Source organism: Haliotis cracherodii, unplaced genomic scaffold (assembly GCF_022045235.1).
Source record: "Haliotis cracherodii isolate W230 unplaced genomic scaffold, xgHalCrac1.p SCAF_2, whole genome shotgun sequence".
NCBI classification, from domain to species: Eukaryota; Metazoa; Mollusca; class Gastropoda; order Lepetellida; family Haliotidae; genus Haliotis; species Haliotis cracherodii.
Genome location: NW_027266275.1, coordinates 52,930,539 through 52,948,662, shown reverse-complemented (window position 1 = coordinate 52,948,662; position 18,124 = coordinate 52,930,539). Strand labels below are relative to the sequence as shown.

Here is an 18,124-nt window from a genome sequence, read left to right as displayed (position 1 = left end):
TGGCCTAACGTACCGAAATGCTAGACCTGGAGATATAGAGGATGCCAACATCAAGGAGACACGTCATGAAATAACTTACTCAAATTTCAATCATGAAATTTACACAAGTATGTTGTAGTTCAATCCTTGCAAACCATTGTGGCATCATGAATTTCCATGACGTCACAATCCCATGATATTACTTATATCTGTGTCACTCAAGCTGTACCTGTTCTATTTACACTCGAAACACTGCTTATTAGTTTACAGTAAAAATTGAAGAATGATTTTGGTTGATAAATAGAATCTCGCCGTTGTGTCTACCAAGGTCAAATATATCAAGACTTGTTGATGAAGTAAAAATATCCTCAACAAACGTTTTATATTTGTAACTTTTATCAACTCATCTTGATATGTTTGCTCTCAGAGTATACACGAGTAAGATTATCTATAACCATTGTGTGTAATCGTACATTGACAACATTGATACTTGTTACCAACTACTGGCTTCCATCATCTCTCTGAGGCAAGGGTGTTAACTGACTACAAAAGTCCAGTTTCCACCCTTGCTGAACTACACTGGAATTTCATGCTCGATTGTAGCACCACCAGAAGCTATTACGAGTTCTGTCCCTTCTATGTCCATTATGACCAATCAGATTCCACCTCTCATATCACTTACATTTGCTTCAAACAAAAAGTACAGTGCCTAGTCAAGACGACCTGATTGACAATCCACATCTGTGGTGTAATAAAATGGGTCCTATCTTGTGAAGTGCATCAAATCATTTGAGCACCTTGAATAAAAACAAGAAAAGATTAGGAAAATATCTGCCCAGTGACGGTACACATGCTCTGCATATCCTGCAGTCAATCAAAATCTGCACGTTGACATCCATGTTGTTTATGAACTGGATGACTAGTTCATTGGGCAATTTTGATTGGACTATGCATAGACATTTGTACTGCCAAAATATAACTCCATAATTCCAGCCTAGTTCAGGAAGGGTGGAAACTGGATTTTTAAGGTCAGTGAATTCCCTTGCCTTGGGAAGATGGGTTTCCATACAACAAACTTGATTATTCACAGGCAGCCATTTGTAATTTTCTGACTGAGGTGAACATAAACATTTAATCACTCAGAGAGAAATGTAAATGTGAAAATACTTTATTTAATCTGATTTAGAATTTGGTAATTGGTATAAATACAAGATACATGGACATAAACGTATGTATACACAATGGTTTGATGCTACATCTGGCCTCTTGCTTCGAGTGAATGATATATTTATTCAAGCAATACTGGTGTCTATGTAAATACAATTGCTATTGACAATGTGCACCTCTTCCATGCAGGATCTTCACCCTCTTGAAACCTTTTGGCCTGGTGTTGGACAAGCCCCTACAGAACGATGTAGCGAGGAGCATCCTCAGCGGCATCGACTCCGTCATGCTCATCCCAGTGTCTCACTACTTGCAGATCCTCAGTGGTAAGTACAGGAGGAGATTGATATGTAGCCAGCACATGGTGACAGTAATGTCATTGTATATATGTAGCCAGTACATGGTGACGGAGTAATGTCAATGTATATATGTACTCAGCACATGGTGACGGAGTAATGTCAATGTACATATGTACTCAGTACATGGTGACGGAGTAATGTCATTGTATATATGTACTCAGCACATGGTGACGGAGTAATGTCAATGTACATATGTACTCAGCACATGGTGACGGAGTAATGTCAATGTACATATGTACTCAGCACATGGTGACGGAGTAATGTCAATGTATATATGTACTCAGCACATGGTGACGGAGTAATGTCAATGTACATATGTACTCAGCACATGGTGATGGAGTAATGTCATTGTATATATGTACTCAGCACATGGTGACGGAGTAATGTCATTGTATATATGTACTCAGCACATGGTGACGGAGTAATGTCAATGTACATATGTACTCAGCACATGGTGACGGAGTAATGTCAATGTACATACGTACTCAGCACATGGTGACGGAGTAATGTCAATGTATATATGTACTCAGCACATGGTGACGGAGTAATGTCAATGTACATATGTACTCAGCACATGGTGACGGAGTAATGTCAATGTACATACGTACTCAGCACATGGTGACGGAGTAATGTCAATGTACATATGTACTCAGCACATGGTGACGGAGTAATGTCAGAGTACATATGTACTCAGCACATGGTGACGGAGTAATGTCAATGTATATACGTACTCAGCACATGGTGACGGAGTAATGTCATTGTACATATGTACTCAGCACATGGTGACGGAGTAATGTCAATGTACATATGTACTCAGCACATGGTGACGGAGTAATGTCATTGTATATATGTAGCCAGTACATGGTGACAGTAATGTCATTGTATATATGTACTCAGCACATGGTGACGGAGTAATGTCAATGTACATACGTACTCAGCACATGGTGACGGAGTAATGTCAATGTACATACGTACTCAGCACATGGTGACGGAGTAATGTCAATGTATATATGTACTCAGCACATGGTGACGGAGTAATGTCAATGTACATATGTACTCAGCACATGGTGACGGAGTAATGTCAATGTACATACGTACTCAGCACATGGTGACGGAGTAATGTCAATGTACATATGTACTCAGCACATGGTGACGGAGTAATGTCAATGTACATATGTACTCAGCACATGGTGACGGAGTAATGTCAATGTATATACGTACTCAGCACATGGTGACGGAGTAATGTCATTGTACATATGTACTCAGCACATGGTGACGGAGTAATGTCAATGTACATATGTACTCAGCACATGGTGACGGACTAATGTCATTGTATATATGTAGCCAGTACATGGTGACAGTAATGTCATTGTATATATGTACTCAGCACATGGTGACGGAGTAATGTCAATGTACATACGTACTCAGCACATGGTGACGGAGTAATGTCAATGTACATATGTACTCAGCACATGGTGATGGAGTAATGTCAATGTACATATGTACTCAGCACATGGTGACGGAGTAATGTCAATGTACATATGTACTCAGCACATGGTGACGGAGTAATGTCATTGTATATATGTAGCCAGTACATGGTGACAGTAATGTCATTGTATATATGTACTCAGCACATGGTGACGGAGTAATGTCAATGTACATACGTACTCAGCACATGGTGACGGAGTAATGTCAATGTACATACGTACTCAGCACATGGTGACGGAGTAATGTCAATGTATATATGTACTCAGCACATGGTGACGGAGTAATGTCAATGTACATATGTACTCAGCACATGGTGACGGAGTAATGTCAATGTACATACGTACTCAGCACATGGTGACGGAGTAATGTCAATGTACATATGTACTCAGCACATGGTGACGGAGTAATGTCAATGTACATATGTACTCAGCACATGGTGACGGAGTAATGTCAATGTATATACGTACTCAGCACATGGTGACGGAGTAATGTCATTGTACATATGTACTCAGCACATGGTGACGGAGTAATGTCAATGTACATATGTACTCAGCACATGGTGACGGACTAATGTCATTGTATATATGTAGCCAGTACATGGTGACAGTAATGTCATTGTATATATGTACTCAGCACATGGTGACGGAGTAATGTCAATGTACATACGTACTCAGCACATGGTGACGGAGTAATGTCAATGTACATATGTACTCAGCACATGGTGATGGAGTAATGTCAATGTACATATGTACTCAGCACATGGTGACGGAGTAATGTCAATGTACATATGTACTCAGCACATGGTGACGGAGTAATGTCAATGTACATACGTACTCAGCACTTGGTGACGGAGTAATGTCAATGTACATATGTACTCAGCACATGGTGATGGAGTAATGTCAATGTACATATGTACTCAGCACATGGTGACGGAGTAATGTCAATGTACATATGTACTCAGCACTTGGTGACAGTAATGTCAATGTATATATGTACTCAGCACATGGTGACAGAGTAATGTCAATGTCGATACCTTAATGCGGATTATTGTATCCAGTTTATGAATGTTTGAACCATTCTACCATTAACTTATATGTCAGTATTAAGCAAACAGCCATTTGTATGTGAAGAATTTGCTCGGTCTTGTCAATTTTAGAATGTTAAAATTCCATTCTAATATTTCCATATCAGTATGAGAATAATATTACAGCAATGACTTATACATTCCTCACTCAGAGCATATATATAATGTGTGTATTTGAATAGTAATGATCTGTGGCTTCAGATAATGGCCTGTCTTTCTCATCCATACTGACCGATCCAATGAAGATGATCAAGGCAATGGGTATCATGGCCGACTTTGACACACAGATGAGTCTGTCCGTAGAAATTGTTGCTAAACCAATGGTAAGTGGAAAAATTTCACTAATTTATTATTTCCCTCGCTGCCCTTAGCAGTGTCCTTGAAGTTGCATATCTTTTAGCCTATGTCATAATGTGTAATGATTTGAATATTGAACTTAACAATCCATTTTCTTTCCACTATTTTCCTTCCTTTCTTTCTCTTAAGTTTGGAAAAATATCATTTTCATTCTTTGTAAGCCTTAATTTTAAGATGAGTTCATAAATAAAATTTATGTTTGCTTTTTCAGTTCAAACATATTGCTAAAAATACTGACTTCATTACCAACATTCTGTGCAACACGACCCTGGTGGAGTCTTACATCCTCCCCCTTGTCACCCCGGGCATTGCCAACATCCTGTGTCACGACCGTCCCTCCATGTGGGTTCCCAAACTCCGACAACTGGGTCTAGGGAACGTGGAGATATATGGGCTCGCTGGGAAGGTGAGACTGGGAACATTCCAACTCTATTTGTGCATTGCTCATTTCTCTTGAACTGAAATGTTATTGGGCAAAAGAAACTTTAGTTAATACTAACAGATTGAAATATTCTAGTCAAGAATCAACTTTAGATGCAAAAGATATGATGTCACAGTTGCATATTGAAAAGCACCAAATGTCTAACTCTGTTGTCCTCTAACTTTTGGAATAGTCTATTATTCAATATCTATGTGTGTTCTCTGCCTTAATGTATTGTCATTCATACTTTAAATACTGTACTGTAACTGCAACTGTACGTTTTGTAACCTATCACTGTACATGAAAGGGGTGATTGATACGTTCTAAGCCTCACATGAAAAGAATTTCGTAACAGTGAAATCTTTTGTTGTGGACAATTCATGTCACAGAGGTATTTCCACAAAAACTTCAATTGAATGCATTGTTTCACTGTGACAAGTCAGGTGGTTATTGTGATTTGAAACTTGACTAATCATAAGAGAATATTTTCAAAATTTGTAGTTGGTTATATTATTCATATTCTTAGACTGAGTCATCCATAGCACAATAATGACAACTGACCTGACCTAAATTGTCTCCATCTTTGAAATAGGTTGACTTGTGGATTTCAACTTTTCTGGTCTTTCAATGTGATTTGGTACATGTGCTGGCACAGTGCATATAACGGTACTTTCATCTGTACTGAAATGTTACACTGACAAAATAAAAAAAGTTGAATCTTTAGTCCACCCTGTCAACATTGAAAGAAATCTTCTTAGATGAAGTACAGATGTGCTCTTCTTTGAGTTTTATTCAGTCATAAGACATCCCCTTTTTGCAGTAATTAATTGCTATGTAAATTTTGTCATTGTTTCAGTTATCCAGCCTCCAATTAGAATATCATTTCGACACTACATGTTCATGGGACTGCCCACAAGATGGACTTTGTCCTCCGGTTCAGTGCGATATCAGTGTCTGGAATCCTCTGACAAGCGACATCACATGGGTACAATTCCTGTCTGACATGGAGAAGATGACCAAACTGTTCCTGTCTGAGAGCGGTGGAGTGAGGACAATGAATATGACGGCCATCAAGGCTGGAGAAAGCTTAGAAGCAATTTGGAACAGTATTGGAAAATCTGTCCTTGGAAACTTGTTAAAAACGTGGGTTAATTTTGTGAATGAAAAAGACATGTATCTTGTTCTTTGCTTGAACACCTGTTACAAACTTCACCATTGTTAGTCTTGTTAGTCAGAGCCTGTGTGACACTATGGCTCCATATGTCTAGAGTTATGTGACCTAGTGTGTCAGGATCTGCTGATTATAGTTTTGAATCCCTGATTTGACCTAATTATCATCTTTTGTCAGTCAGCACTGTAACATGATCATGGGTTTATCAAAGTGTTAAACATTGGTTCTTGTCTCTGTGGGCTTTCCTCTGCATAGCAGGGCGTTGGGATGGCCTAGTGGTTATAGTGTTCACTCACCATGCCGGAGACCTGGGTTCAATTCCCACAAGAGTACAATGTGTAAAGCCCATTTCCTGTGTCCCGCGCTGTAATAATGCTGGAATATTGCTAAAAGCGGTGTAAAACCATACTCACTCACTTCTTCACATAGCTAACGTGCAGTGACATCACTGAAATAATGCTAATGAAAGATTCCTCTGATCCCACCAGCAGTAATAATGTGTTTCAAAACCATGTCATTGTGATGATTTTTTATGATCACTTTTATGATGATTATAATATGAAACTAAAAATACCATTTTTGACAGGTGTTAATGTTATTGGTAATGAATATGTAATGTTTTATTTCCATAACTAACATTCCATGAGTTCTCTCATAGTTTGTTGTCATGTGATGGCAAATTTGATGATTCATATAATGCTAGAAACTAACTGCTTATCACAAGCATTCTTCTTCAAAGACTCTGTTAAAATCATCTCACTGAATACACTAGGTGATGTAGGTCAATTGTGTCATGAGGATTTGTTTAGTAAAGGAATGATAATGTATGTGTTACAGGTCATTTGGTGTGATGAAGGCAGTGGACATTCAAACGTCAGGTCAAACATGGTCCAGATTTAAACAGATAATTCACTTTGTGGGGACAATGAATTCTTACCTTAATGGCATGCTTGAGAAGTTCACCAGTAAGTGCTCCAACAAGGCTGTGGATTTATTGCCTACTACAAGAGCAGACAGCTTTGTCTTCCTTTATCACCATATAACAACATGCACTAATGTGCACTCATCTCATACAAGTTGCTGTCTTTATCACCATATAACAACATGCACTAATGTGCACTCATCTCAAACAAGTTGCTGTCTTTATCAAAATACACATTGAAACATTGAAAGCATTGAATTTGAAACCCCTGGAAATATAGTCCTTGGAAGTACATGAGCATGCAATCTTTTATTTATCATACAATGTGCATCATTGTTAAATCCACTGAGTCAGTCTTCTCCTTATTTCAGACTCCACATCTGAAATATACCTACAAGATGTCTTCCCAGACTCAAAGCAAGTTGCCAAACTCCTTGCTGCAGCTGTTGGTCAAGACACTGCTGCTGAGTTTCTTACTGCTCTTTTTAACCCTCTCAAAGTAAGTAGTAAAGAGGGGACAAGTGACTGTAGTGTTTAACTCCCAGCTTTGAAAATATCTTTTGAAAATACAACTTTTCAAAGCTGTGTTAAAACTATCTCAATCAATCACTCACTCACTCACTCACTCACCCAGTGAATCCTTTGGATCAGTGTTTTGTCCTGTGTTGATTCCAGGTAAGAACATCGGTGCCCAGGTATTTATGCTCGTGTAAGAGGCGACTAAGAGGATTGGGTGGTCAGTCTCGATGAAGTGGTGGATTGTATATTATTACATGCATGGACTGATTCACAATCATTGAGTTGTCAGGTCCAGGTTCAATTATTTACAAACCACCATCATGTGGCAGAAATATTGCTTAGTGTGGTGTTAAACAACAAACAAACATTAGTTTTCTTAAGCTTATCTCCTGAATGCGTGGTAAAATAAGAAAAAAAAAGTTGTTCTCATTTTGACCGATGCATTCTTGATCTACAATGAATATCTCATGGGCATTTGTTATCTTAAATGCCAACAATGTTTGGAATGAAAGTAATTTAAGGCAGACCTCATTGGATTGAATGTCATTAAAGGCAGATCTAATTGGATTGAATGTCATTAAAAGGTGCTATCACTGGATTGAATGTCATTAAAAGATGCTATCATTGGATTGAATGTCATTCAAAGGTGCTATCATTGGATTGAACGTCATTAAAGGGTGCTATCATTGGATTGAATGTCATTAAAGGCAGCAATGATTGGATTGAATGTCATTAAAAGGTGCTATCATTGGATTGAATGTCATTAAAGGGTGCTATCATTGGATTGAATGTCATTAAAGGGTACTATCATTGGATTGAATGTCATTCAAGGGTACTATCATTGGATTGAATGTCATTAAAGGGTACTATCATTGGATTGAATGTCATTAAAGTGTACTATCATTGGATTGAACGTCATTAAAGGGTGGTATCATTGGATTGAATGTCATTAAAGGCATATCTAATTGGACTGAATGTCATTAAAAGGTGCTATTATTGGATTGAATGTCATTCAAGGGTGCTATCATTGGAGTGAATGTCATTAAAAGGTGCTATCATTGGATTGAATGTCATTAAAGGGTGCTATCATTGGATTGAATGTCAGTAAAGGGTGTTATCATTGGATTAAATGTCAATAAAGGCAGCAATGATTGGATTGAATGTCTTTAAAGGGTGCTATCATTAGATTGAATGTCATTAAAGGCAGATCGCACTGGATTGAATGTCATTCAAAGGTGCTATCGTTGGATTGAATGTCATTAAGGGCAGCTATCATTGGATTGAATGTCATTAAAAGGTGATATCATTGGATTAATTGTCATTAATGGTTGCAATTATTGGATTGAATGTCATTAAAGGGTGCTATCATTGGATTGAATGTCATTAAAGGGTGCTATCATTGGATTGAATGTCATTGAAGGTCGCCATGATTGGATTGAATGTCATTAAAAGGTGCCATGATTGGATTGAATGTCATTAAAAGAACTATCATTAAGTTGAAAGTCATTAAAGGCAGCTATCAGAAGGATCAGTCAAAGATTTACACTTGTCCAAATATGGCTATACAGGTATGGCTATACTAGACCAATATCTAAGTAGTGCTCATAGTGTTTTGCTTCTTTACAGATCTATGACCAGCTGGCCAATCCTGCCACTTGGGTCAACATTTTCTGTGACCCTGTCTTGTTTAATTCAACATTTACATTCCCTTCGGGCACACACGTTGGTGCCATTCAGACTGCCATGTGCACCATGGCTGTCAACCAAACTTCCAGTATGGAACAACTTATTAATCTCTTTGATGCTGGAAAGGTCCTGAAAGAGGTAGGCACTGAACAACTTACTTTTAAATAAACATTTTGACATCTACTATATGTGTTTGTTAGCTACTATTTCAATAGTTCGATAGTTCAATAGTTGATTACAATGAATAATAATATATGTTCTTTGTACTTTCCCCCTCCATTGTCCCCCCACCCCCACCCTCAACCCCTCACCCCCCACCACCCATTCATAGTATCTTGCTGTTCCTGGATAATGAACATTGTAACAACTTTGCAGCCATCACAAGAACTAGAGACTGCCCTGCCTCCTGACTCAATGTTTAACAAAAACCTACACTAGTTCTTAAGAAATGACCAGGCATAAAATGTTATTTCTGTTATTTCATAAGCATATACTGCATTACAGTTACAAGCAGTGATGGCATCTCAACCATCCAACACCACATACGGCATGTCTTTATGGGACAGAGTCTACAATACCACAACTCGACTAATCAGCAACCTGGAGAAACTTCAGCACGTCAGAGTGAATGGCACTGCTACCATGTCATGGTTCAGTCCCATCCTGGCCACACTACAGGCCCTCCAGAACCCAACCATGAGCGGGTAGGCCAACACAGGGGTCCTCCTTCATCTTCCCATGTCTTTCAGCACTTTCATCCTACACTCCTGGATGCTGTTCCACAAAGCGATCATGGCACTAAGACAATTCTTCAACATACTTTAACATTACAGTCGTAGTGCTGTGATTGTTTTGTTTTACAGGGCACTGAGGCTTGTCATACAGGTTGATTGAGGGATGCACTAAATGGGCTCATTAGGAACCCAGTTTCTCATGCTTTTAAAAATCAGGCTTCTAATGCTAGGATGTCATATGGTGAAGAGAAATGGAGTTTAACGTTGCTTCCATTATTATTACACTTATATAGCAACGTGCATGCATGTGTGTGTGTGTGTCTCCTTGTACTAGTCCTTGTACTAATGCCGATTTTATAGTGCTCGCCCACTGAGATACCATGCCTCAGTTTAACATGAATACCCCACTCAGACACAGTATACCTACTCCAAGCCAACCAGTCTTTGTTTTAGCACCTAAATGCTGAGCGCCAGGCAGGGTTACAGCAAATGCCATTTTTTAACATCTTTTGGTATGACCTGGCCAGGGATCGAACCCCGAGGCTTCCGCCCTCCCGACGGAGGTTCTACCACTAGAGGGGGCGGTTGGAAGTCATAAAGACTGAGGAGTATTATAGTGAATAACCTCCACAACATTACAGATGATTTATCTTTAGTGAAGTAATACTTTTCATTACTTTTGATATTTACTAGTGAGGGACAGATAAGCCAAGTTGTGAGTAGGTTATTTTATATGTTTACAAATGTTGTTGTTTTTCCAAACAAATAGAAAAAAATTGCTTTTGCCATCTCAAACTGAAACAGAATACATGAACTATCCAGTCAGCATGAAGCAATTATTACAATTCTTAGTGAGACTGAATTGCAGAGACATATTTCCTCAATACCTGTTCTCCTATGGGTAACATGGAGAGTATTGGAGTATACAGATTGATTGAAAGAAAAGCAGTGTAAAACAATTTTTTATGGCAGTGATGATGCCAACTCAATGATGCTTGTTACCAGTCTACACAGTGTGTCCCCCCTACTTTCAGTGGCCTAGCAGTCTGCAATGACCTTGTGACCTACCTGGGAGGAACGGACATGTTCCGTGAAGTTCAGACAATCATTAGTCAGACTGTTTTCAACATCAAGCTGATTGCAGATCAGATGCCTTTGCTTGAAGGTTAGCATGGATTAAAAATCTTATATTTTTTCAAAGGACATTCTTCAGAATGAAAAGCAATTAACCGCATAAATGCAACTTTATGAGACTTTTGTTCATGTTGTAGTAGTTTTGAACTTATGCGCATGATTCTTAAACTTACGATTTCCATACATAAATGACAAAATAGAAAGACATTTTATATGTATTTTAAATGTAACAAAATGTTTAAGACAAACATATTTTAGGAAGTTTTATATGCAATTATTTTTTTTTAGTGGCTGATGATTTTGTGTGTACTCTGGTGCGAGACGCGAATCTCAAAGGTGCTGTTGATATACTGAAAACCACCGGAATCTTTGATTCTCTGACTCAGGTAATACCAACCTACTGGCTGTAGAATGACATATTCCCCAGATGGATAGTGAGATAGTTCCCCAGATGGATAGTGAGATAGTTCCCAAGGTGGACAGTGAGATAGTTCCCCAGATGGATAGTGAGATGGTTCCCAAGGTGGACAGTGAGATAGTTCCCCAGATGGATAGTGAGATAGTTCCCCAGATGAATAGTGAGATAGTTCCCAAGGTGGATAGTGAGATAGTTCCCAAGGTGGACAGTGAGATAGTTCCCCAGATGGACAGTGATATAGTTCCCCAGATGAATAGTGAGATAGTTCTCCATCTCACATGATAGGAATATGTATATAGTTTCTGTACATATATTCTTTTAAAACATTTCATATGCTTTCATGCCTGTAAGTTTCTCAAGAAGTTTTGTCCTTAGCCAGACCATGAAGGCAACCTTTTTCATGAATCTTTTGTTTACCTTTATATGATCTGTCTTCATATATAGACCCCAAACTGTTCATAAAATGAATCTGATTATGAGTCATGAATTCTTTCAAATTCTAAAATGATGCTTAAACACATGCGGGGCGGTCGGGTAGCCTAGTGGTTAAAGCGTTGGCTCGTCACACCGAAGACCCGGGTTCGATTACCGACATGGGTACAATGTGTGAAGCCAATTTATTGTGTCCCCCGCCGTGATATTGCTGGAATATTGCTAAAAGCGGCGTAAAACCATACTTACTCACTCACTCACTCACTCACTCACTTAAACACATGCAATAATGGCAATTGATGTTGATATAATACAATTATTTTCTGCTTCTCAACTAAATGAACTAAAATATTTTTGTTCCATGCCTGTGCCATTGTATGCGATGATTTTTCACCAAAGCTTTAATGTCCAGTCTGCTGTTCTGGTTTCAAGAGCAAAATAATTGTATGATGCTAAAGCAGTACTGTCTTATTCTAACCACTAGACAAATCCCACAATGAACCCCAGAGGCACAGACGGCCTCCAGTGCTCTGTGGCGCTTCAGACAGGGATGAACCTGTGGAATGTCATCAACAGTACCTTCATCATGGGCAATGGTCCAGATTGGGACCAGATGGGACAGTGTTTTGTGGACAGTTCCAAGAACTTCCGTTCCTTTGCTGCTGGCCTTAACAGGTGATTGCCTTGTAGACTGAGTCTTGATCCATGAGAGGTAGCTGGTTCATGGTAGCATTCTTGGTTGATGGTACTTATAGACTAGCATATGTAGATAGTACATGATACCATTTCTAGTTGATGGAACTTGAGGACATTTGTGCTAGATCACGAATAAGACTATTCTTGTTCGATGGTCCATGAGGACATTTGTGCTACATCACGAATAAGAGCATTCTTGTTAGATTGTCCATGAGGACATTTGTGCTAGATCATGAATAAGAGCATTCTTGTTAGATGGTACACAAGATTATTCTTGGAATAAGACACATGCTGCAAAACAAACAAGAAGCTGATGAACATAATAGTGAACTAACTCTTCTCTTCCTATTTTCAGTGCTTTCAGTATCGCCACTGATGTTATGTCCCTTATCCAAGATCCATCTCTCAAACAGTTGCTTAATGCACAAGGAGGTCTAACTCCAGTCTTGGATTTTGTCCTAAGAGTCTTCACGGAACAAAGAACCGGTATGTGTAGTTGTATTGGATGTATGTAATAACTGTTGAAAAGATACTTAATAAAGTATTCTAAATCAGTAAAAAAAATGGTGTTGTAATATTAATATGATAAATATCTTTAAATTTTTCTGATGCACAAAAAACATATACTCTCAAATTGATTTTTCAAGAAGCAAACCTCCATGTTATAAAAACTAATAAATAATGATGTGTTGTTACTTTCAAAGATGTAAACATTTGTTGTGTAGGTTGACGTTTGTACTGTTATTTTTTATATAAAATCTGAAGCAAAATTATTTCATCTAAACCAACCCAGGCTTCTCCCGGTGTAAACTGGTCAGTCCCTGAATAGGCTTGTCTTTACCTTCTTGTCAGTGCTACAATATACATCACTTAATAAAGTTACAAAATGGTGTCTCATCACTGATATGATTTCGTTTCAGTTCTGTTGAAGTTCTCTGACCTGTTGAAGAATGACACCACAGTACAGGACTACCTCACAGGGATCCTCAAACTGTCCCCAGAGCTAGTGACCTCCATCCTCAAGTCCTCCATCAACCTGGATTCGGTACAGAATCTAAAACAATCTCATATCACATTGTCTGTTACTTAACAATTTCAAGGAGCACTAGTATAGGTATTTGCATATGTAGAACACATATATACTAAAAACCCATCAGGATTCGATATTGCTAATGATTATGTAGATGGTGTCATAAATATCTGTTCCATATTGGACCGCCTCCGTGGTCTAGCGGTAGACGTCTACCCGGAGAACAGAAGGTCCGGGGTTCGATACCTGGCCGCGTCATACCAAAAGAGGATAACAGATGGTACTTGTTGTCACCCTGTCTGGCGCCTGGCATTAAGGTGCTAAAACATGAACTGGTCAGTTCGGTGTCAGTTCGGTGTCAGTATACTGTGTCTGAGTGGGGTATACTAGTACCAGCAGCCACACACACACAGACGTGCATGCACGCGACGATGTTACTGCAATAACGCGACGTTACATGTTGGCACCTTTCCAAGAAGTTGAATATGGTGAAATGACTTTTAATTGTATTACTCTTCAAATGGCATAAAATTCAATCTGTTCTATTTAATGTATACACTTTGCCACTATCATGCTATATGTTGTAAATGAGGAGGGTTTTGTTCTGTGTAGGCGATGTTCCTGAACCAGCCTGTGGAGCAGATCCAGGAGATTCTGTGTAACGCCACACGTCTGGGGCAAGTCCTCACCCTCCCTGACTTCACCGTTGACATCCCCACCCTCAGCCGACTCATCTGTACAAACGATTCCCTGACCACAGCCTCAGCCCTGAAGAGCGCAGCTGAAGCAGCTACCATTATACAGCAGGTGGGAGCTGGCAATGTCTATCTTGCATCTGTCTCGCATGTTTGTCATGTCAACTACATATATATCTCACATGTTTGTCATGTCAACTACATATATATCTCACATGTTTGTCATGTCAACTACATATATCTCACATGTTTGTCATGTCAAGTACATATATGTCTCACATGTTTGTCATGTCAACAACATATATATCTCACATGTTTGTCATGTCAACTACATATATCTCACATGTTTGTCATGTAAAGTACATATATGTCTCACATGTTTGTCATGTCAACTACATTTATATCTCACATGTTTGTCATGTCAAGTACATATATGTCTCATGTTTGTCATGTCAGGTACATATATGTCTCACATGTTTGTCATGTCAGGTACATATATGTCTCACATGTTTGTCATGTCAAGTACATATATGTCTCACATGTTTGTCATGTCAGGTACATATATCTCTCACGTTTGTCATGTCAAGTACATATTTTACGGCAAGCATAGTCACCTTTTACGGAAAGCATGGGTTGCTTAAGACCTATTCTAGATCGTCACGGGCCACTTGGCTTTCACACCAATATAGACATAAGCACAAACATATGTCTAGACATCATCTGTTGCCGAATTGGCTCCTACAACAGTGTTCTATGGCTCTATAACCCTTTGCTTCTCTTTTGTAGGCCCTCATAGCAACATCAACTGGTCTGAATCAGCAATTCTTTAATAACATCAGCAACCATGTCTTGAACCTTGTGGGAGACCTTCAGTTAGTGACAGAGATTGCTGGAATATTCAGCGGTGGCTTCGATGTTGATACTCTTCGGGACAATATTCCCAAGATCGACAGATTTCTCATGTCATCTGGCCCTGAGAGAATAGTGCAGAGGTATGTTGAGTTCCAAAGCATCAGTGTGCAAAGGCATTCCATGAACCTGATATGGATACGGAACAATCTTCATGATCCTTTAACATTTTAAGTCAATCTTAAGAAATATATGTCCTGCAGTGAAAGTTGTTTTCTAATCAGTCAGCCCAAGGAGAGCCCAATGATCCAAGGCTCCCAAATTCATTGTACTGACATCTTTGGTGCCAGGATCCACTGTCAAAACCTTGATTTGCCCGGGTAGGTGGCTGGTTGAGTGGTTGAGTGGATGGGTTGGTGGGTGAGTGGGTGGGTGGGTGGGTGAGTGAGTGAGTGAGTGAGTGAGTGAGTGAGTGAGAGTGATATAATGGATCCTGCTTTAAGCATGATTTCTTTTGATTATGGAAATATATTTTGTCTCTTCTACATATTTCACTTCATGTCTTCAGTCAAGAAGAGTAATGAAACATCTCTGCATGTGGTCATAATGTGCTATTGCTATCTGTCCAGTCTGACTAACATCCTGGAGGACATCCAGAAAGTCCTCCCTGCCAACAGTGAAGCCGACACCGTGCTGAAAGAAATTGGAATTTTCATCAGGGGATTAGCTGGGCTAGACATTGTGCAGTCATACTTCTTAGAGGCTTGTGAGTAACAGTTCCACAAAGGTTTAAACATCTTGATGATGTACATCATCAGCTGGACTTCTCTGTTTAGATTAAATACAGTATTCGACGTAATAAGCGCCCAGGGCGCTCTCAAAATTAGAAATAGGGGGCTCTTATTAGAATATTATTTTGTCGAAAAAAACAGAGTGGAAAGATAAATTCAGTGGTTTATGCTGACAGCCTGAATTGTTTTTATATGAGAGATATATTTTTCCAGAATTTAATTGCCCATAATTAAGGTGGCATTTAAAACACGAGTGCGTATTATATGTGAATAAATAAGTATTGTGTACATTGATCAATCGGAAAGGGTGCTAATTGGTATTGTTCACGAGCCAATCTATTTACAAATATTGCCGTGGGTGCTTATTAGAGCAGGGTGCTTATTACGTCGAATACTGTAATTGCTGTTTGATAAAATGTGTTGTTACCCACATAGTTGGGGACTGCAAGCTATGCACACACCTAAGGATATTTTAGCATGGCTAGAATACTAGTATATTAGCATTGGAGGGTTGCAGTTTGTGACGAGTTTAACATACAAGTAGTATTTTTATATAACACAAAATGAGTTAGTTACAGTGTAAGTTAGTTTATGTGTCCCAGCTCTCCCTGCTTGTGGCATGACCTGTTGAGAACACTTTCCACTTTCTCCACAGGTATTGCTGACAAGTTTGTCAATGTCTTCATGTAAAAGAACTCTCATATTCCTTAAATTAATAGTTCAAAAAGTGCCAGTGGCTTCTTCTGGGCCCATCTCCTTTTCCTGACTTAGTGAATGACAACAGTAATCAATTCAAAGTACAATTGACATGTTTTAACATTATACCCAGATAGAAGAAAAAAAAGAATTTTGTGATAAAATTAAATTTTGCTGAAACCATGGAAATGTTTTGTTTTTGTTTAATGTAATGCCACATGACAATTTCTATGAGATGCTGTAGTAGGACCTCCTTTAAATTTCAGTGACTGTTTCTGACTTTGTGAAGAGCCCTACTGCTGTGTACAACTACCTGATACAGATTGGCATGTCCCCCAGCAGTGCCAGGACTGTTCTGGAGGGAACATTTTCTATCAATGTGGTCAGTATAAAAATCACTTTTTTTTGTCAAACAGTGTCTTGAATAACAACAAGCAAATACACTTATTAAATGGGCTATAGTCTTGTGGGGTAATCAGGTGTTTACTCAATGCAAGTTCTGTTAGAAATAAATCAGTGGGGTAAAAATTTATGTTTTCTTTGAGGCAAACTTGCACCCCTTAGCCATTCTAGGATCCACTTATTGTAAGTTCACATCTCCAATTTTATGTTTAAAGGTTTGACAGCATCATTACAAAACTGGGTTTCAACAAAGTGGCAAATGTCATTGTGGTTTTTGCTCCTGCATTACGTTGTAAAAGTCCTGAAACACTTGAAGCAACAACCACATTAAACTGACATGCTGTGAAAACCCTGAAACACTTGAGGCAACAACCACATTAAACTGATATGCTGTGAAAACCCTGAAACACTTGAAGCAACAACCACATTAAATTTACATGCTGTGAAAACCCTGAAACACTTGAAGCAACAACCACATTAAACTGACATGCTGTGAAAACCCTGAAACACTTGAAGCAACAACCACATTAAACTGATTGTCTGTGAAAACCCTGAAACACTTGAAGCAACAACCACATTAAACTGACATGCTGTGAAAACCCTGAAACACTTGAAGCAACAACCACATTAAACTGATAGTCTGTGAAAACCCTGAAACACTTGAAGCAACAACCACATTAAACTGATATGCTGTGAAAACCCTGAAACACTTGAAGCAACAACCACAATAAACTGACATTCTGTGAAAACCCTGAAACACTTGAAGCAACAACCACATTAAACTGATATGCTGTGAAAACCCCAAAACACTTGAAGCAACAACCAAATTAAACTGACATTCTGTGAAAACCGTGAAACACTTGAAGCAACAACCACATTAAACTGATAGTCTGTGAAAACCCTGAAACACTTGAAGCAACAACCACATTAAACTGACAGTCTGTGAAAACCCTGAAACACTTGAAGCAACAACCACATTAAACTGATAGTCTGTGAAAACCCTGAAACACTTGAAGCAACAACCACATTAAACTGATATGCTGTGAAAACCCTGAAACACTTGAAGCAACAACCACATTAAACTGATATGCTGTGAA

General features: G+C 38.8%; 1 protein-coding gene across 3 annotated transcripts in view; it reads left to right on the top strand.

Annotated features, from left to right (window-relative positions):
• Nucleotides 1-18,124, top strand: part of LOC139468221 (uncharacterized) — a 134,393-nt gene that overhangs the window by 75,882 nt on the left and 40,387 nt on the right. For all 3 annotated transcript variants that reach the window (XM_071250043.1, XM_071250041.1, XM_071250042.1), the window contains exons 45-61: nucleotides 1,336-1,469; nucleotides 4,276-4,397; nucleotides 4,643-4,837; nucleotides 5,709-5,995; nucleotides 6,861-6,988; nucleotides 7,317-7,444; nucleotides 9,091-9,288; nucleotides 9,655-9,854; nucleotides 10,919-11,049; nucleotides 11,307-11,404; nucleotides 12,353-12,543; nucleotides 12,920-13,050; nucleotides 13,485-13,609; nucleotides 14,207-14,401; nucleotides 15,076-15,281; nucleotides 15,768-15,904; nucleotides 16,892-17,007. In XM_071250043.1, coding sequence (XP_071106144.1) covers nucleotides 1,336-1,469; nucleotides 4,276-4,397; nucleotides 4,643-4,837; nucleotides 5,709-5,995; nucleotides 6,861-6,988; nucleotides 7,317-7,444; nucleotides 9,091-9,288; nucleotides 9,655-9,854; nucleotides 10,919-11,049; nucleotides 11,307-11,404; nucleotides 12,353-12,543; nucleotides 12,920-13,050; nucleotides 13,485-13,609; nucleotides 14,207-14,401; nucleotides 15,076-15,281; nucleotides 15,768-15,904; nucleotides 16,892-17,007 — 2,722 coding nt within the window. The remainder of the gene's footprint in view (nucleotides 1-1,335; nucleotides 1,470-4,275; nucleotides 4,398-4,642; nucleotides 4,838-5,708; nucleotides 5,996-6,860; nucleotides 6,989-7,316; nucleotides 7,445-9,090; nucleotides 9,289-9,654; nucleotides 9,855-10,918; nucleotides 11,050-11,306; nucleotides 11,405-12,352; nucleotides 12,544-12,919; nucleotides 13,051-13,484; nucleotides 13,610-14,206; nucleotides 14,402-15,075; nucleotides 15,282-15,767; nucleotides 15,905-16,891; nucleotides 17,008-18,124) is intronic.